The sequence below is a fragment of the Maniola hyperantus genome, chromosome 8 (assembly GCF_902806685.2).
Source record: "Maniola hyperantus chromosome 8, iAphHyp1.2, whole genome shotgun sequence".
Taxonomy (NCBI): domain Eukaryota; kingdom Metazoa; phylum Arthropoda; class Insecta; order Lepidoptera; family Nymphalidae; genus Maniola; species Maniola hyperantus.
The window spans coordinates 10,591,166-10,612,942 of NC_048543.1; the positions used below are offsets into that span (position 1 = coordinate 10,591,166).

The window sequence follows — 21,777 nt, forward strand, 5'->3', positions numbered from 1 at the left end:
TACACCTAGAAGCAGTGACCGAACTTTCCAAAGAGGCCTATATCCTAACGCTACGTAGATTTATCGGTCGCCGTGGAAAACCGCGGGAAATCTTCAGCGACAATGGGAGAAACTTTGTTTCCGCCGCTACAGAGCTAGGTAATTTCTTAAAGGATGGTCCAAATCTTGTATCTGACTTTTCTGCAACTGAGCAAATCAAATTTCATTTTATCCCAGCTTACGCCCCTCATTTTGGAGGTTATTGGGAGGCAGGTATCAAGTCAGCCAAGCAGCATTTAAGACGCGTTATTGGTAGTTCCAATTTGACCTATGAGGAGTTGTCCACTTTGTTCGCACAGGTGGAAGCTATTCTGAATAGCCGTCCCCTAGGTCCTATCTCGTCCTCTCCGACAGACCTTCAATCCCTCACCCCAGGGCACTTTCTGATTGGCCGGCCCCTGACATCGCTGCCAGACCCGGCCCTGGAAGCAGAAAAAACGTCTAATTTGCAACGCTATGAACGGGTGGAACAAGCACGCCAGCATTTTTGGAGACGCTGGCAAAACGAGTATATAAGCGAGCTGCAGCAGCGCCTGAAGTGGCGCACTAGCAAAGGGGGCAGCCTACGCGTGGGTGACCTGGTCCTCTTGCAAGAAGAAGCCTGCCCACCACTTCACTGGCGTTTGGGTCGCGTGAAGCAGCTGTTTCCGGGCATAGATGGAATCGCTAGAGTAGCTGAGGTCACGACGCAAAGAGGCGACGTCCGAAGAGCGCTCACAAGGCTTTGTCCTTTATGGAGTGAGGGTGAAACCTGCGGCCCCGGATGTTCTGCAATACCAGGAGGTATTCCAGGGGGGGAGTCTGTACGCGCCGCTTGGTGCACCTTATCGATTTAGTGGTGGCAACACAAAATCGGAGTGATTTTAGTTTTCTAAGTGAAATGTCAAAATTGAAAAATTATTATAACCTTATTTTTGATTACAACCTATAACACGAGTGAAAGCCTTTTTATTGGAGAAAATAGGATCCTCAAGCCGAATATAGCTCCCAACAAGTTCTTGTATTGAACATTATATTTATTTTGATTCCGTGTTTAAATTCTGACTTACTTATTGCATTCAACGTAAGGAATATTGTAGATTGACCGTTAGAATGAGATTTCGGCTTCGTAGAGCGTTGTCTATGTCACTTATATCTATGTGACGTATTGTCGGTCTCAACGACAGAGACAACGCTCTATGAAACCGCTACGACTACGAATACAAAATATCTTTTTAAAGGCCGATGTACAATATTTCCTGCCAGCTACTGTAGGTATTGTTAGTAGATTTATAACTAGGAAGCGTAGCGTGGAGTGCCTTCGACGCGATCATCGATATAGAAACGATGCACTTGTAAGAGGTGGCGGGAAGCGGCTGGATGAGGAAGGCTGAGGACAAGAAGTAGTGGCGCTTACTAGAGAAGGCATCTGATATAAAGTCAACAATGACGTCTGCAGGCTGATTATATGATGATGATGATAATGAGATTTATAGGTAGGTATATCATTTTTTTATATTTTACTTCGTTTACCAAGTATGCTTCACTTCCTAGTTTCCTACATTTTATTCACATATGCATTAATTTCTTGCCATGGGTTTGAATGTATCATACCTAATTAAAATTAAACAAAAAAATCATAGAAATGCATATTAATTTATTCCAGTCTATTTTTTAATAAACACTGAGAGTATCTTAAATCATATTATTTACAGTTTCACGAATATCACGCATAAACAGATTTATCTCTCACAATTTCACTATGAAGACGTTCTTCCCAAATAGTTGTGAAACCCCTGATGAGAATTTAACAATGTGATCATCTTTCATTCTTAGTAAGTTTTTTGTGTATACGGTATCATACAAATGTATTAGAACTACATACTTAGATACCAAAAATACAAAAAAAAACTGCTTTAGGCTAAGGGAAGTTTCCACAATTTTCAAGACAACTGGTAATTTTAGAGTCCAAATAAAATTATGGCAATAGTAAAAATCCTATAAATACAATCATTGTAGCCTAAACTTCGCTTATACATTAGACAGTGCCATCACGTTTCTTATCCCGTCAATATAATTAGCTACGGACGTATAAACGCCTGGCCAGCCATCCCTTCCGCAGCCATACCCAAAGGAGACAACCGCCACAGTTTCCCAAGTTCCTGTAGGAGTCTTTCTCATCAGCGGTCCCCCTGAGTCTCCTCTACATGCGTCCTGGCCGGGCACTCCACCAGCGCACAGCTGGTTATCCGTCAAATCTGCTCCAAGAGTTCTGTACATCAATACACATTCAGATTTTGCAAAGATTGGCATATTGAGTTTGAGCTTGATTGGACTGCTGTTTCCTGCAACAAATTGGTAAAATTTCAAAAACACAAGCACAGAATTATGGAACCAGTGCCCTTCAGCAGTATTCCCACTTTTCATACGAAGTTATTCAAAGGGCGAATCAATAAATTCCTAAATAAGCGCCTACACGATTGTTCGCTATTCATTATATTCAAAAAAATTGTGATGTGGATCAACACATAGAAAAAAACTGCAGAAAAATTTATTCCCGTAAAACTAAAAAAACAAGTTAAGTATTTGGAGCAAATATTGAATATTCCATTATCAAGGAAATTGTATCCAATCGTGTTTCCACTACATGTTCCAGTATTATTAAGTAGGTAATGATTGTAACAAGTTTCGTAGAATAATATTTAGAGAGGTGCAAAGTCAATATCCAGGAAACGTACCGTGTTGAGTACTTCCCCAGCCTGCTACAAATACGTCATCGCCGGCACTCAGGCGGATTCTGTAGTCTATTAGGCAGATTGGTTGAACATACGCTGCAACAAAAATAAAAGACGTTTGTATTATAAGAAACTAGCTGATGCCCGCGACTTCGTACTCGTGGATTTAGGTTTTTAAAAATCCTGTGGGAACTCTTAAATTTTCCGGGATAAAAAGTAGCCTATGTCCTTCCCCAGGTTGCAAGCTACCTCTGTACCAAATTTCGTCAAAATCGGTTGAACGGTTAAGCCGTGAAAAGCAAACAGACAGACAGACACAATTTCGCATTTATAATATTATGGTAAAGTATATAGTATGGATGCGGAGATCCGTAGGAAAACCAGAGTAGCCGACATAGCTCAACGGGTTGCGAAGCTGAAGTAGCGATGGGCACACAGGAATTGTTCTAAAAACCGATAGACGTGGGAGTCCTAAGGTGCTGGAATAGTGACCTCGCACCGAAAGGTGCAGTGTTGATAGACCGCCCTTAGGTGGACAGACGATCACACGAGTCGCAGGGAGCCCCTGGATTCAGGCGGCGCAAGACCGTGGCGTGTCGAAATCCCTACAACAAGAGACTTATGTCCAGCAGTAAGCGTATATCGGTTAACGATGACGATGTATTATTATTCTGGAGAATCTATCTATCGGTTAAATTCGTTTTCATGACTGGAATGGACAGGACGAATGTAAAGGAAACCTTTGCATTTGAAAGTATAATATCATCATCTTAATTAACCCTGGCCCACTGAACACGGGTATTCTCTCAAAATGAGAAGGGCTTATAATCCAAGGCCATAATAGTCCACAATGGTGGCAAAACGCGGATTGGGAGACTTCACACGCCTTTGAGAACATTACGAAGCTCTAGAGAGATGCATGCAGGTTTCCTCACGGTATTTTCCTTCACCGTTAAAGCACGGTATCACGGTACCCATATTATAGATTATGCAAAAATGTTTGTTTTTTTGCTTTCTCCTTCAATCACGTCGCAGCGGAGCAACGGATCGACGTGATTTATTGCATGGATATAGTTTCAGACCCGAAGAGTGTCACAGGCTACTTTTATACCGGAAAATCAAAGAGTGCCCTCGGGATTTCAAAAAACTAAATACACGCGTACGAGGTCGTGGGCATCAGTTAGTTATAAATTAAAAAAAAATCTCACTTGTATAAACAGCCCTTCTAGCGAGTCTTATCACTGCAATGTCGTCCTGCCTGTTCTTGTTTTCTTTAGAGAATCCTGGGTTGGGATAAGAGGAATGCACCAAGATTTCTTGCGGAGAATCAGCGCAGTCGTCAGGCTCTGCGCAATCTATGTCTGTCTTTGTATTGTGTTCTCCCAAACGAGCTGATGTTCTGCATAAAAATAAATTAAATTAAATAAAAACTATAAAAGCTGCAGTTGGATTCAAGTCTGAAGTGTTCCAATAAATCTGGCTGTTCCTACTTTATCCTTATTTTTGCCCAAGGCTAGTGCTCAAAATCACACTGCAAGTAATGTTATCCTCACCCCAATTCAATTTACAATACAATTTCTATCATCAATCATCATATTATCATGAACAAGTATCCGTAAAGTAGATATCATTTTGCATTTTTCTTGTCTATCAAAATTTTACCACACGTGATTTTAACTTATAACGAAGGTTTCACTTACAGTTTTCCGACAACTTCTTCAATTTCACCGACAACGCAAACTCTCGCGACAAAATAACAATTTTACAGCCTTGCATAACAAATAACTATTTCCGTCTTTTAATGTAACTATGGAGTAAAAGTAAAGTGCAACGAAGGTCACAAAAACAAACACTTGTAGAACGATTGTTATTTAACAAGCTTTTTTGCTAAACTATGTTCATAGATAGAAGGGGTTTCTATAACCACGAAGTTAACGCTTAGTTTGAGGGGAGCTACAAAAACCATGTCTGATATTTTACAAAAGTTTACAACTTTTCAGTTAAATAACGTAGGTAAAAGGTTTCACTTACAGTTTTCCGACAGCTTTTTCAATTTCTCCGACAACGCAATGGGCAGCCGAAAGGATGTAACGATGATTGATCAGCACTCCACCGCATTGGTACGTCAACGGTCCATTGTTGCCTAAATTAAAACAATTTATTAAATTAAATTCAGAAAAAATAACCAGTCACATCGTAGTGAAGGATCGATGGAATTCTAAGGTGACAACTCTTAAAGTCTTCTTTACTCCTTAATCCTGATGCAAGTTACTTAGGTACTGTTCGCCTAAGATAATATGCTGATTCTGGAATTATTCATAGTGCATTAAAATTATAGATACGACTTCACGATTAGACTCCAAATCCCAACTCTTAACTTTCTCCCTGATGATGTAGGGTATAGCACTCCTGAACTATAGGGATTCAGGACCTGTTCCTGCTGAAATAATATTTAAAATATTGCGCTCCATCATTGAACTCCAAGTTCCAACTCCTCAATGCTGGTGCTGCGAGCTATTGAACTCCTCAGCCGTGAGGATTTGGTAATTTTTGCTAGTGAATTGACATTGTAGGTACCTACCAAGCAATGACCATCATTGAACTTCGGGCCCTAACTCCTCAACCTAGATGGGGAAGGTAGAGGGAGGTGAGAAGAGATGGGGTAGATGTGGGAGGAGGTGAAAGTAGATGAGGCGAAGATGAGGGGAGGTGGGAGGAAATGGGGTTGGATATAATAGAATAGAATAGAATAGAATATGTTTTTATTCAAGTAGACTTTTTACAAGCGCTTTCGAATCGTCGGGTAGTTTTAATAATAATACGAAAATTTTCCCAATATCTGCCTGATAGAGGATATGGGTGGATGTAGGGTGGTAGGTTATTTTTAGTTTGGGGAGACACACTGGCCGGGAAGAGCATAAGAAACGGCTGTCATTTTTCATCTAAATAAGTTAAACAAGAACTAGCACAAAAAGGTATTGACTTGACTAAGCTTCGGAGTAAGCTACCTATTGTAAAATATTTTAAAAAATCATATGGACAGACGGACAAGTGCAAATTCACTCAAGTACTAAGAGACCTCGCTTCGCTCGTTTAATAAATAGATGTAAAATCTTACGTGGTTGGTATCCCAAAAGAGCCATCCATGGGAACTCATCGAGCTCCGTTAACTGACCGCCAATGATACGGTTGCCGTCGTTTTCTATGCCACACTTGTCTCGAGATTCTGGGTAAGAATCTTCTTCATATACAGGATCTTCTCCATCAATAGGTCTGACAACTGATGTTGGACGTCTTCTCTATGATAAAAAAACCGGCTAACTGAAAGTCAGGCTCGTGCACCAAGGGTTCCGTACTACAGTCGTATGTTTTCGACATTTTGCACGATAATTAAAAAACTATGATGCATAAGAATAAATAAAAATCTTTATTAGAATCCACAGGTAAAACCCTTTCATATGATACCCCACTTGGTATAGTAATCTTACTTTAAAAGTAAAACACTAATTATTTGTTCATTTTTTGGACCATTACCAACTACTAGGCTATCACCGCTTTTTTTCTTCACATAAACGTTACGTTAAAAAAAGTTATATACTGTTGTTCGTCCCCGAGGTGCAAGCGATTTTATGGGTATGGGGCCACAGCACACTCTTGGTATATTTCCTTCGAAGCCACACTGCGATTGTCTGAGGTAGTTGATCACGTGACTTGACAGAGGCCTCTGCTTGGAAGGCGTGAAAAGCTGGGGGCAGTCGTATATCGAAACACAATAACTTTGTCTGTTAAGTGGAGTTATACACATCTCTGAAACTAAAAAGTTACTGTGATTATCTTATGGGATATAATAAATCGCGCTGGTAAAAAAAGGTTGGTGACTGTTAATGGGATAGGTCAATAATTACTAAACCTTAAAAAAAATAACTTTGCTGGCGATAATTAGGTATTAATCACAAGAAATAAGTAAAATGAGCTGCTAAAAAATTAATTAATCTATTCTAACAATTAAAGTTTCAAGTGATTGAATTAAAACTAAAGCTGGCGAAAAATACTAAGTGGGCGAAAGTTATACTAAATAACTGCATGATTCTGGTTTGATTTAATTTACATGATGTCCTTTAAAAATACCCTTTGGAATACATTTTTGAGCTACAGTAATAATATTGTTGAATACTGAAATATTATTTGAGCCATTATTTTCTATTTAAACATGTTATTATTCCTTTGAAAACAGCAGAAAAGATTAGTTAGGTATGAATTTCAAATTTTAGGGGGATTAATAATTATTTATTTTTACTTGTTATTATTGGGTAAGTAAGTACTTTTGGTATATTTAAAGCAATACTATATTTGCCAAAATCTCAAGTAAGGTTAGGTTAGTTTAGAAGACAAATATTAATGAGCACATAGGTTCTATTGGGTAATATTCTTAACTTAGTTTAAATGTATAATACCTATTCTAAATGAATATTATGCTAAAAAAAACTCAAAATACCTTTAAATTATTCATTGAAATCATTCTAATGTTCTCAAACACGATACCTTTGCTATAAGTTAGTGAGGAGTTAGGTATCTTGCACATTTCAGGTGACGCTGTAGCATCAGTTTTTACACTAATATTGCATTACTATAGACGTAACAGCCAAATTTCAAAGCGTTAACGATTTTTCTTAAATTATCTGTGGCAATTGCTTTTATCGCTTCATCAACAAGAAAAGAGCTGATGATCTTCAAACGGCTGAACAGATTTTCTTAGATCATAGCTTAGAACACTCGATTAAGTCAACTTTCAAGCAAACAATTCGTTTTGGAGCTACGATGCCACAGACAGATACACACTACACAGGTATACAAATACACACGACAAACTTATAACTCCCCTCTATTTACGTCGGGGATTAAAAAGATTTGCTTAAAAAATAAACATAAGTAATATGTACATACACACGCTCAACCACAGCACTGCTAAACTGAAAAACAGAGTAAATCCCTTCATTTAAACTGTTTCTTTTAGTTCAAACTATAACAAAATAATCTACATAAATCAATAAGAATTATAAAAAATTGAAAATCACTAAAAACTTGTGACGACTAGAAAAACTTAAATTGCCGAAATATGACGAGATTACTTCACTTGTCCGTCCTCTTTGCTATACTGGATCATAATTGTCACTAAAATATATTTATATTGGGGCACGTCCCGTGCGTCGTGACCACGGGACGTGCAATTGTGTTGAAATATCGACAAATAAAAACATCAAAATAATCGTGGTACCTATGTACCCGTTATCTACATTAAAATAATATAAACATTACTCGTGTAATGATAAACCGTATTGAATTGCACTAAGAAATTTAGGCGCATAACAATTTTTGTTTACCGGATTCAAAGATATAGAAAGAGAACGCAGGGCGTTGTCTGTTAGGGCGAACATGATCGTCCGCAGGTTTGCTCGTTGTTCTGTAGCCGCCAAAATCACTCCTTTCAGAGCATATTGCACCTTCCTTCTACACGAGCAGTCTGTGGATCGATTACACGCAAAACCAGTACAATGCCCTGCGTGTACAAAATAATAATGCATTCAGGATGCTGATGGGGCTGTCCAGATTCTGCAGTGCGTCAGGGATGTTTGCCGAAGGTATTTTCAGACAGGATCGACTGCCAGTACTTGAATCACTGTTGTATGATTCACGTGCTGACAAATAGATCCTGTCCTAGTGTAAGTAGTTATAGATATTTTATTAACAAATAGGTTAAAGATTCGTGTACTTACTAATACCAATATGATCCTTTTGTTGGTCAAATTAAAAAAAAAATGTAAAGCTGTTGCTAATAGAGAAGAAATGAAAATCTATTGTATGCTTTACTATTATAGTGATCGCGATCGATTTGCTGTTGCCCATTGAAGAGTTCCGTCCTATATTTCCGAAACTGTTCATCAAATCTTCACCAAACTTACATGGTACCACCCTGATGGTACAATCTTTGTAGATATAAAAGAATTGTGAAAATCGGTTCTGATGGGGTTACGTTGATGGTTTTCATGTGCGATACGTGAGAGTTACGATCATTGTAATTGTAAAGAAAATTGATTAAAGTACGTACTGATTAATTATTACATTCTGATGTCGGCATAAATAATAATTATCGGTCATCCTCCTTCTCCGTATTTCGGTACATGAAAAATAAAAATAAAATAAAAGTAATATAATGCTGAGCTGGAACCTTTTTTCAGGTTGTGCCACACATGGCACAGTTTATTCAGGCGCCATGGACTAACGTCCTAAAGACAATGGCGGTAGGTGGCTGGATGAGGAAGGCTGAGGACAAGGAGTCGTGACCCTCACTAAGGAAAGCTACGATGAAAGTCTCCGCAGTCTGATAATATTGTGATGATGATGATGTTTTATATCATTTTTTCATGTAACTATTTCTTTTTTCTATTTTACTTACTTCGTTTACCCAAAAAAGATTCACTTCCTAGTTTCCTACATTTTATTCACACATGCATTACATTCTTGTCATAGGTTTGAATATACATAATATTATTATCATCATGATTAAAATTAAACAAAATCATAGAAAATGCATATTTTATTCCAGTCTATTTTTTTTACAAACACTGAGAGTATCTTATAATATATCGTATCGTATATTATTTACAGTTTCACGAATATCACGCATAAACAGACTTATCTGTCACAATTTCACTGTGTGAAGACGTTTTTCCCAAATAGCTGTGAAAACCCTGATCACAATGAGGTGATCTTATCTTTCATTCTTAGTAAGTACTTATTTTGTGTATACCGTATCATACAAATGTATTTGAACTAGATACCAAAAATACAAAATCACTGCTTCAGGGTAAGGGAAGTTTGTACGATTTTAAGATAACTGGCAACGTTGAAGTCCAAATAAAATTATGGCAATAGTAAAAATCCTAGAGTTATAATAATTGTAACCTAAACTTTGCCTATACATTAGACGATGCTATCACGTCTCTTATCCAGTCAATATAATGAGCTACGGACGTGTAAACGCCTGGCCAGCCATCCCTTCCGCATCCATATCCAAAGGAGACGACGGCTACAGTTTCCCAAGTTCCTGAAGGAGTCTTCCTCATCAGCGGTCCCCCTGAGTCTCCTCTACACGCGTCCTGGGCGAACACTCCACCAGCGCACAACTGGTTATCCGTCAAATCTGCTCCAAGAGTTCTGTACTTCGATACACATTCAGATTTCGTAAAGATTGGCACATTGAGCTTGAGCTTGATTGGACTGCTCTTTCCTGAAACGAATTAGACAATTTTAAGAAACATAAGAATCGAATTGTGGAACGAAATCCCTTTGATGGTAATCCCACATATTTTGATATGGAGTTATTTAAGAAAATTATTTAAGGCGGATCAACAAATTTCTAACAATCGGCCTGCGCACATAAGTAGCAAAATTTTACACAATGCGCCGTTAAAACAAATCTTTAAATATATAAAAGGAAAGGTGACTGACTGACTGACTGACTGCCTGACTGATCTATCAACGCACAGCTCAAACTACTGGACGGATCGGGCTGAAGACTAGTGAATTTTTTTATCATATTTTTGTGTTCTCGTACAAATCATGGTATATTTTGTTGGTTACTAAGGAAAAATTAAAACATAATAACTCGCTATCAAAGTCAAGGTAACATGGTAGGTCATATGCGGAAATTACGTATAAATTATTGCAACAACTACCTACTATAGATAACTCGGACATCATTATATAAAAACACTACTTTATGTTCTGCTTCAATTTTATGTTTGCGTGACCCTTTGTTTCGTTTGTATAGTAGATATTATTATTACGTAAATCATTGTATTGGTTTATTTATCTTTACTTCCATATTGATATTATTATTGATCAAAAGTATGTCTAGCCTAACAGACTGACAGTCTGTTAGCCTTTCACGGCCTATCCGTTTAACCGATTTTACCAGGGACGGACATAGCCGACTTTTATCCCGGAAAATCAAAGATGCCCGGAAAATGGTATAGAATTCGTCCGCATGGATGTAAGTTTTAAAAAATCCCGTGGAACTCTGTGATTTTCCGGGATACAAAATAGCTTGTGCCGTTTTCGAAATGCCATAAATTTCACCAAAATCGATTAAATAGATGGGCCATGAAAAGGTTAAAGCCAGACAGACAGAAACACTTTCGCATTATGTGATTTAGACCGGATTTGTAAGAGAACCAAATTAATAAACAAAATTGTATTTTTTACACATACCTACAATTCATACTTAATATAACATATACATAACAACTCATTATATAAATTGGAATAACATTCATAACTATGGTATTTTAAAAAAATTTAAACTCCATCTTTCCCTTAGTTTCTATTCATCCTTAGTAGAAATATAAAATGAACTGAACTTTTCAACGTAAGATCATATTTCTTTGAATGACTGATTCGATAAACTTTCGTAGAATGATACTTAGTGAGGTGCAAAATGAACATCCAGGAAACGTACCTTCCAGGGTTTTTCCCCAGCCTGCTACAAATACGTCATCGCCGGCACTCAGACGGATTCTGTTGTCTATTAGGCAGATTGGTTGGACATACGCTGCAACAAAAATAAAACACGTTTGTATTATCAGAAATGAGGAGATCCAGAGTAATTGACATAGCTCCACTGGTTGCGAAGCTGAAGTAATAATGGGCAGAGCAAATAGGTCGAATAACCGATAGACGTTGGGTACCCAAGGCGCTGGAAGAGCGACCTCAAAGCGCAGAGATGTTGGTAGACCCCCCTTAGTCGCAAGGAGCCGCCGTTGGGTTCAGGCGCCAGACCGTGGCGTGTGGAAATTCCTACAAGAGACCTATGTGCAGCAGTAGATGATTATCGGTTGACGATGATTGGTGTATTTTGGGGAATCTATCAATAAAAATCGTTTGAAGGACCGGAATGGCCGGCAGGGCCAATGGGGCCGAAACATTTACATTTCAAAAGCATAATAGACATTGTTGGTTTTAAATCATATGTCCGTCTAGTGGGACAGCTGCGTTTACCTGACACACTACACACTACATTATGACTTGTATTGCAACCACATGAGTATACTCGTGTGTCTGCGCCATCCCGCGTGGTTGCAGACTTACTCTACATCGTTCCACGTCATTCATATCCTCGCCACCTTCACCAGACCCAAACACCGATATATTAGAACTTGGCGGACACACCAACGTGTGTCTTGACAATACACGTATTGGATTGGATCCGCGCTCCTACAGTTACAGCCTGTATAATGGGGAGTGCTCTGAAGAGCTTTTTGACCTCATTCCACCCTCTTTTTTCTACAACCGCACCGCGCGCCACCGTAAGGAATTTCACCCTCACCATCTGGGTGTCTGGTGCACTTCGACCGTCCGCTGCGCCAGATCCTTCTTTCCACGCACGTGCAAACTGTGGAACCAACTCCCATCGGCGGTGTTCCCACTAGATTATAACATGGGGTTATTCAAGGGGCGGACCAACAAATTCCTAAAAGGCCGGCAACGCATCGGCGGCTCCTCTGGTGCTGCAAATGTTCATGGGCGGCGGTAATCACTTAACATCAGGTGACCCGCCTGCTCGCTTGCTCGCTATATCTATTAAAAAAAAAAAAAAAAAAAAAAAAGTTGCGCATCTTCAGCGTTATGCGTTTTATTATGAAGTATTGCAAACGTTCCTTGTATTATAAATCGTACACGCGTACGCGCGCTTGCAGGACAGGACAGGGTAATAATTAATTACTCACCAGTATAAACAGCCCTTCTAGCGAGTCTTATCACTGCAATATCGTCCTGTCTGTTCTTGTTCCTATCAGAGAATCCAGGGTTGGGGTAAGCGGAATGCACCAAGAGTTCTTGCGGGGGATCAGCGCAGTCGTTGGGCTCTGCGCAATCTATGTCTGTCTGTGTATCGTATTCTCCCAAACGAGCTGATGTTCTGCATAGAATAACATACATTTTAATATTTAAAACTATAAATGGTACAATCGTATGCCAGTCTGACATGTTCCAATGATTCGACCACACGTGATTTTGATTTTTAAAAAAATATTCATGATTAAATGTTTTGCTGACAATGGCCATAAATCTTGATTTACCAAAACGAAGGCATAGTAAATAACTTAAAAAATATTACTTTCCGTCTTTTAATGTAACTATGGAATAAAAGTAAAGTGCAACGAAGGTCATAAAAACAAACACTTGTAGAACGAATGTTATTTTAAAAAGCTTTTTTGCTAAACTATGTTCATACCCCTTCTATAACCACGAAGTTAACGCTTAGTTTGAGGGGAGCTACAAAAACCATGTCTGATATTTTACAAAAGTTAGCAACTTTTCAGTTTAATAACGTAAAAGGTTTCACTTACAGTTTTCCGACAGCTTTTTCAATTTCTCCGACAACGCAATGGGCAGCCGAAAGGATGTAACGATGATTGATCAGCACTCCACCGCATTGGTACGTCAACGGTCCATTGTTGCCTGAATTAAAACAATTATTAAAAATAAGCTATCTATAGACAGGTAGTTTAGTGTAGACTATAGACTACTATATACTGACTGACACTACTACTACTACTGACAGACTATAGACTGGCATACCAGCATCCGCACTAAAGAACGCATCGCAGAGAGACCCATTAGTCCTGGACAAGTCAGAATATGTTAACTTTGGACCAAAACTTTATCTGTAAGTATAATTAGTCGTCATGGAGGTATGAATACTAACTTGTGGGACCCACTGCTTTTTATTGGTAGCCAAAGTTTAACATTACCTAACCGTAACCTAACTTCGACCGCCTGTCATGCAACGGCACCTAAGACGTGTAAATTAAAACCAACACAATATTGGATTTTGGTTATAATTCTATTGTACGCAACATCTAAACTAAACTAAAATGACAGAGCTAATTTATTGCTGTCCATTTCATGAATGCTCCGTGCGTAGTTAGCGCTTTTTCTCTCCCATGCCTCGGAGAGCACGTAAAGTCGGTCCAGCGCCTGATCTCTCTCCGGTCATGTCGGGTTGCTGTTCCATGACGCTCTGAGTGTAAGGGAATAGAGACTGCACCTGTGTCTGCGCACACACTTGTGCACTATAACATCTCACACACAGGATGGCTAATCTCTGAGGAGAGTGGCCGTCGTTGCCGAAATATTTATTACTCTTTCGGTCGGGAGAATATTATAACTTTTTACCTTATAAATAAAAATATCAAAACCCATGATGGGAGTGGAACCAACTCCCATCGGCGGTGTTCCCACTAGATTACAACATGGGGTTATTCAAGGGGCGGACCAACAAATTCCGGAAAGGCCGGCAACGCATCGGCGGGTCCTCTGGTGCTGCAAATGTTCATGGGCGGCGGTAATCACTTAACATCAGGTGACCCGCCTGCTTTTTTGCTCGCTATATCTATTAAAAAAAATCTTCTTACGTGGTCGGTATCCCAATAGAGCCATCCATGGGAACTCATCGAGCTCCGTAAACTGACCGCCATAGATACGGTCGGCGCCGGTTTCCAAGCCACACTTGTCTCGAGATTCTGGGTAAGAATCTTCTGCATATACAGGATCTTCTCCTTCAATAGGTCTGCCAATAGTTGTACCTCCAGGAGGTTTTGACTACAATAAAAAACTGTGTAGGTTAGGAAAAAATAATTACTGTCATTTTATTGTATTGTAAAATTAACTGATGCCCTCGACTTCTTCCACGTGGATTTAAGTTTTTGAAATCCCGTGGATACCTACTCTGTTTTCCAGGAAAAAAGAAGTCTATGTCACTCTCCAACTCTTTAACTATATTCATGCCTAAAATCCCACCGATCCTTTGCTCCATCCATGCGACCCCACGCAGCGTGCGTAAGAAGAAGACCTTCGCATTTATAATAATGGGTAGTGATTCAACAGTTTTTTTACAGACTATACCATAGCACCTATAACAGGTTACAATAATTTAAATGCTGCATGCAGAAGGCAGCCTGATGTAATATTTTAATAAGGCTAGGAGCGCACGGGCAGCATAGTGGACTAAAAGTTAAGACTAAGGCTGCCTGTCCACTGGTGTGGAGAAGAGAGGAGTGGGGCGGAGTTGTGAAAATATCAACCAATAGAATTGCATAAAACCTCCGCTCCGCTTCAGTGGACAAGGATTTGCAGACTAGTTTAAAAAATCATACTTTTAACGAGAAGCGGGAAAACGAAGCAGAGAAGCGGAGCGGGGAAGCGGAGCGGGGAAGCGGAGCGGGGAAGCGAAGCGCGGAAGCGGAGCTGGGTAGCGGAGCGGGGCTAGCTCCGCGTATGGAAAAACACTAACGTTAAAAAAAGTTACATACTGTTGCTTGTCCACCAGGTGCAGGCGATGGGATGGGGCCACAGCACACTCTTGGTATATATCCTTCGAAGCCACACTGCGATTGTCTGAGGTAGTTGATCACGTGACTCGGCAGAGGCCTCTGCTCGAAAGGCGTGAGGAGCTGGGGGCAGTCGTATATCGAAACACAATCGCTTTGTCTCTTCAATGGAGTAATACATGACTCTGAAACTAAACGAGTGACTATGTTTTATTTTATGTATCTATTTTATAATTATCACTAGATGATGCCCGCGATTTATGTTTTTTTAATCCCGTGGGAACTTTCTTATTTTTTGGAATAAAAGGTGCCTATTTCCTTTGACGGGATGTAAGCTAACTCTGTACCAAATTTCATCGAAATCGGTTAAACTGTTGGGCCGTGAAAAGCTAGCAGACAGACAGACAGACGGACACACTTTCGAATTTATAATATTAGTGTGGATATTAGTATGGATAGATTAGATTTTAGATATTTATCATTATCATTACACTAGCCATAATAAATTTTCGATTGACTCCATTTTTCTAGTATCTACTAGGTAATTTCCATATCCTATATCCATACTGATATTATGACAAATGCCAAAGTGTGTTTGTCTGTCATCTATACCTGATCAAAATGTATTTTGACTGAATTTGGTGCAATAATTTGGCAGGACATAAGTTACTTTTTGTCCTGGAAAAGTTACCACGGGAATTAAAAGACCCTAAATCCACGTTCATCATTTGTTCAACGTCCACGTTCGAATTCGGTATTTGACAACTAGTCAAATATCAGTAACTTTTTATCAAACGTCAAAACGCGCGTTTAGTACCTATGCGAGATTCTATGAAATACCGGTATGTGACGTCACAATCATGTAGCGTCTTTTTTTATTTTAATCGATAATTTAAAATGGTTATCTAAATATATAAAATCAAAAGCTGACTGACTGGCTGACTGATCTTTCAACGCACAGCTCAAACTACTGGACATATCAGGTTGAAATTTGGCATGCAGATAGTAATTAAGACGTAGACATCCGCTAAGAAAGGATTTTTAAAAATTCAACCCCTAAGGGGGTAAAATGGGTTTTGAAATTTGTGTAGTCCACGCGGACAAAGACGCGAGCATAAGCTAGTCACACATAAAACTAACAAAGGACGTGAATCTTATGTATTTTGGAAGACCCTCTATTTAATATTAACTGAGAAATTATTTATTTTTTTACATAGCCAAATATCGTATTCACGTCATCATCTATTTGGCACAGACGTAGCTTGCATAGCAAAAACTTATCGCTACTTTTTATCTCGGGCAATCAATGAATTCTCACGGAATTTTAAAACCCGGCTCACTACAGAGCACGGGTCTCCTCTCAGAGTGAGAAGGGTTTTGGCCATAGTCTACCACACTGGCCATGTGAGGATTGGTAGACTTCACAAATCTTTGAGAACATTATGGAGAACTCTCAGGCATGCAGGTTTCCTCACGATGTTTTCCAGCAAGTTACATTAATTAATAGTATTTAATTAGTTGGATGGTTACGTAATAATTAATTTAAAATCGATTGCAATAGTAGTAGGTACACAACAGACAAACAGACCGATAAAAAAGCGAGTTAATAAAAACGTGTTAAAAACTGGTTTAACATTTAACCTAAGATGTTAACAGATGCACATTGCTTCCTGCGTGCGTTCTAGGTTTGTATGTACTTACATGGAACCTACCAACCTAACAAAATTGATGAACCTATGTTTATTCTAAATAATATACCTATGTTTATAAAACAAAATATATTTGCTATAATAGCCTATAACCGATCGATTTCTAGTATCAAAAATGTTATCCATAAAGTAATAACCATGTTGGTAGATGATAAACACCATTATAATTTTGTTAACTCTGTAATTCTTTATTCGCTTTTGAGTAAAGAATTACAGAATTAGATATATTAGAAATTAGAATACAAACAAACAACAAGCCACTAAACAAAGTAGGTAGGTACTAGGTAGGTATATAATAATAGATACAAAACCACTTATTTACGTTCGGTATACGTTGAGACGGATTTACGACCTTGAACATTGATAAACTGAAGTATTAAAAAGTTTGTTTAAAAAATAAACGTAAGGTACATACATGCGCTCCTCCACAGCACTGCTAAACTAAAAAACAGAGTTAATCCCTTCATTTCAACTGTTTCTTTAATCACTTTTGGTTAAAACTAAGTATAACAAAATAATCTAACAGAACTATAAAAAATTGAGCATCACTAAAAACTTGTGACGACTAGATGCTAAAAACGTAATTTGCCGAATGACGAGATCACTTCACTTGTCCGTCCGCTTTGCTATACTGGATCTTAAAGGTCACTAATGTATATTTATATTTATATAGATAGTATGTTGGCCAGTACAGTTTGCATATTAATCCATACTTCCATACTAATATTATAAATGCGAAAGTGTGTCTGTCTGTCTGTCGGATAGCTTTTCACGGCTCAACCGTTCAACCGATTTTGACGAAATTTAGTACAGAGGTAGCTTGCAACCCGGGGAAGGACATAGGCTACTTTTTATCCCGGAAAATTTAAGAGTTCCCTTAGGAATTTTAAAAACCTAAATCCACGCGTACGAAGTTGCGGGCATCAGCTAGTTATTAATACACGAAGTTTTTATAAAACTATGACACTTTTGTTTTGTTTCAACTATATTTTTTAACCAGTCAATTGATTCATTTTGTACACACAATAGATTTACGTAATCGAGACTTTATTATAGCCTACCACAATGGCCAAGTGCGGATTGGCAGACTTAACACACCTAGAAAAACATTGTGGTGATCTCTCAGGCATGCCGGTTTCCGTTCATGTTCACGATATTTTTCATCGTAAATAAGACGTGATTAAAGGTAAGCCCGAGATCGAATCAAACCCAGAATCCCACGACTAGGTGGCCGATGTGATATCGTATCACCGCTATTTTAATTCCTAATTGAATAAAAATATTATAAAAATATGAAAGAGAATTGACGATTAATTAAAAATTAAAAGTTGTTGTAATAGTAGAAACCGGAGGGCTGGCAGTTACCTCGGTCAGCATATTAGTCTGGCCATTCAACGAGGTAACGCTGCCAGCGTTCTGGGCACCCTGCCTCGTTGCGGTGGTTTAGATGATATTTTCGATTTGTAATTTTTATGTTCTAGAATAAGTTTGGTATTTTTGTTTTTTGTATCTTCCTATTAAATAAATACATATAGAGTATTTATACTTATTTAAATTATTATCAACCTAAATATATAAAAGGAAAAGGTGACTGACCGACTGACTGACTGACTGACTGACTGACTGATTTATCAACGCACAGCTCAAACTACTGGACGGATAGGGCTGAAATTTGGCATGCAGATAGCTATTATGACGTAGGCATCCGCTAAGAAAGGATTTTTGAAAATTTAACCCCTAAGGGGGTGAAATAGGAGTTTGAATTTTCTGTAGTCCACGCGGACGAAGTCGCGAGCATAAGCTAGTAATTAATAAATAATTATTATCACATTTTTTAATCTCCGATATACTTAGGTACTTTTTATTGACAAGCATGACTAATACAATGCAACAAATGTATTGTGAACTCAATAGGTAATTATATAGTTTTTAATTAGCATGTCTGCGGAACCCTACAATATCCGTGTGCTAACTCGCACTTGACTTGTTATTTAAACATTTTTATGTTACTTGTTTGCTAACCGTACACTATATAGTCGATCCGATTATCGTATGCGTCATCTGTGGATTTACCAGTTTCTGTTATGCCCGTACTTAATTATTACTTGAATTTTCCTTCATCTGACCGGAGTCAAGTATAATATCAGAAAATAATATTATTACCAAATAAAATATTAACCATAAACATAAATTGTATTTTGGACAGCTTACCTACTGGCTAAAATACAATATGTTTATATTGCCTTAGCCTAATCTATATATTTAAAACAGTACTTACCTTGATTGATTGACTACTGTGATTGACTAACCGACAACGCAAAGTGTAAATCGGTGGATATTTTAGAGACTAGTAGAAAATATTATTTTCTTGAGTAGTACATAATCTACATAAAGACCTTTCATTCAGTATGTACCAAATTCGATACATTCACTTCAAGTCCATTTATTTTTCATGTCGGTTTTTAGATTGTCATATTGGTCACATTGGATTTGATATAAGGTCATTATACATCGTCACTTCATTCTTCAGATATAATAGGATACAATAAATAAGTAGTCCCTTAATCCTACAAGCAACGGCGCATGTTTTTGAGATCATTTCCGGTATGGCAGAAAAACTGCCTTCACCTTCCCGTCCTCACATATGGTGCTGAAACGTGGATACTGACAAACGCCGTTGTTCACAATTCAAAGTCACTCAGCGAGCTATGGAGATGCTGTGGCTATGTTAAGAGTTTCCCTGAGAAATAAGATCCGAAATGAGCAGATCGGCAGGAGAACCAAGGTCAGTGACAGCCCAAACTATTAGCAAACTGAAGTGGCAGTGGTCAGTTCATGCCTGTCGTAGAAGCGATAGCCGTTGGAGCCGGAAAATCCATGAGTGGAGACCGCGTATACGCAAGCGTAGTGTGGGACGCCCTCCAGCACGATGGTCCTGCAATGATATAAAAAGCTGCTGCTGGGAAGTGGCTGGATGAGGAAGACTGACGAGTGACGTGGCGCTCTTTAGGGAAGGCCTATGTCCAACAGTGCACGTCCACAGGCTCATGATGATGATGGTGATGAAAGTAAAAAAAATAAACAATGCCCGTATTACAATTAGTCCAAATCATCGAACGCACGTTCTTATCGGAAAAACGTGAATCAGCAGGTCGTCAATTCGCTAATCGTCCCAGTGCCCAATCAAGCAATTCGCAAGGAAGTAGGGCGCAATTTCCCTCGCAATTCGCTTAAGAATTAACCTCATTCACTTTCGTGTCTCGTGTACTAATTGTGTTCGGCCCCCAATTTTGTGACGTCATTTGATTATGCACTCGTTATGGAATGAAATAGTATTAGTGATAAATAGTACCTAACCTTAGCTAAGTGCTACATGATTCAGGTTATGTAATTATTGTACTTGTGCAAAACATATAGCATTAACTAATTATGCTAAGTCGGGACCTTTTTTTTCGGGTTGTGCCACACGTGACATAGTTTATTCCGGCGCTTCTTCTGCTTGAGGTCTTTTGACTTTACTGCTCAAGTAAGTATTAGAGGCGCCGGGATAACCTAACCCCTAGGTTTAACTGGTAATGTGTGGCACAGCTTTAAGAAATAAACGTTTTTCTTTCTTTCTTTCTTTCTTTCTTTCTTACTTTAATAGGTAAATCCACACTGATATTTTAAATCCGCAAGTGTGTTTGTCTGTCTGTTACCTTTTGAGGGCGTATCCGTCTAACTGATTTTAATGAAATTTGCGGGACCTATTTGATTTGCCGGGATAAAAGTAGCCTATGTCCGTCTCCGGGACTTAGGCTAGTACCCATCCCGGAGACGGACATAGGCTACTTTTAACCCGGCAAAACAAATAGCTCCCTAGCAATAGTAGCTGGCGTATGGACCGATGTCCAAATTTTTCAAAATCGGCTGAACGGATGCACCGTGAAAGGCTAGTAGACAGACAGACACACTTTCGCATTTACAATATTAGTATGGATGAATTCAAAGAAGCTTGGATAAACAGCACGACGATTTCTAGAAAATCGTAATAATGTAAGTAAAGCACGTATTCAATCGAACGCTTGGACGAAGGCGAATCTTGGAGTATGCTACCCTTATTCTGAAACCATGCGATAAGATTATCCTTCAAATGTTTAAAACGCTTCCATTATTCCGTCATTTATAATAAAGGGACATAAATTAATTCTAAGGATTATGCCATGTGTCACTGGCATCTAATAATTACTCAGTAAAAGTCTTCTCAGTAAAAGGTAAATCCATGAAACACTTGCTTATGACAAGTTTACCTACGTTGTATAATGACAACCGCACTTACCTAACCTAGTTGAAGAAATAAATATGATGTATTATAATAATTTTTTAATCCAATTTAGATAGCTTAGATCCAACTTGCTCAGATAAAAAGTTTCTCAAATCATACAAATAACAAAAACACAATATATCTCTACGTCATCCTATAATTACTGAGAGTCATTTATTATATCCTTTTTTTTTTAAAGAATATTAGCCATGTTAAATGACTAATATTCCCCTTTCCTCTCCAATTAAGCGTCAGGCTTGTGCTTGGAGTAGGTACGACAATAGTGTTTCGGTTTTCAGTCCACTCCTATACCGGTTGAGCTATTGAGGCCCTTATCAACTAGTCACGTCATATAATAGTTTTTTTCAAATAAAATGTGATAGGCTCTTAGGTAATAACGATTATTAGAGGTTAGCTGTTATAATAACTAAGAACCGGGACCAACGGATTAACGTGCTCTGTGACGAAAAAGGCCGGAAACAATCAGGCCAGTTTCAAAAAGTTCTTAGTACCTACTCCTAAGTATGCCTAATATAATATAATGCCAAGATACAATGTAATTTTCGAATGCTTTTAAAATATTCTCCAGTTTGAACACGCAAAGATGTCATGATAAATTGGCG

The 21,777-nt window shown here is 38.5% G+C and overlaps 2 protein-coding genes across 2 annotated transcripts; both read right to left on the bottom strand.

Moving 5' to 3' along the window:
* Positions 1–1,655: 1,655 nt before the first annotated feature.
* On the bottom strand, positions 1,656–6,558 carry LOC138402690 (phenoloxidase-activating enzyme 1-like). The gene is made up of 7 exons (XM_069500351.1): positions 6,406–6,558; positions 5,872–6,052; positions 4,785–4,896; positions 4,454–4,495; positions 3,962–4,152; positions 2,757–2,849; positions 1,656–2,363 (listed from the first exon to the last, which is right to left on the bottom strand). Exons 1-7 carry the CDS (start codon positions 6,556–6,558, stop codon positions 2,050–2,052), a joined length of 1,086 nt encoding a protein of 361 aa, XP_069356452.1. The 3' UTR covers positions 1,656–2,049.
* Positions 6,559–9,333: 2,775 nt separating this feature from the next.
* LOC117984230 (phenoloxidase-activating enzyme 1-like) lies at positions 9,334–17,498 on the bottom strand. The gene is made up of 7 exons (XM_034970855.2): positions 17,267–17,498; positions 15,125–15,333; positions 14,228–14,414; positions 13,160–13,271; positions 12,539–12,729; positions 11,272–11,364; positions 9,334–10,041 (listed from the first exon to the last, which is right to left on the bottom strand). The coding sequence occupies exons 1-7, from the start codon at positions 17,316–17,318 to the stop codon at positions 9,728–9,730; spliced, it is 1,158 nt and encodes a 385-aa protein (XP_034826746.1). The 5' UTR covers positions 17,319–17,498; the 3' UTR covers positions 9,334–9,727.
* Positions 17,499–21,777: the final 4,279 nt, after the last annotated feature.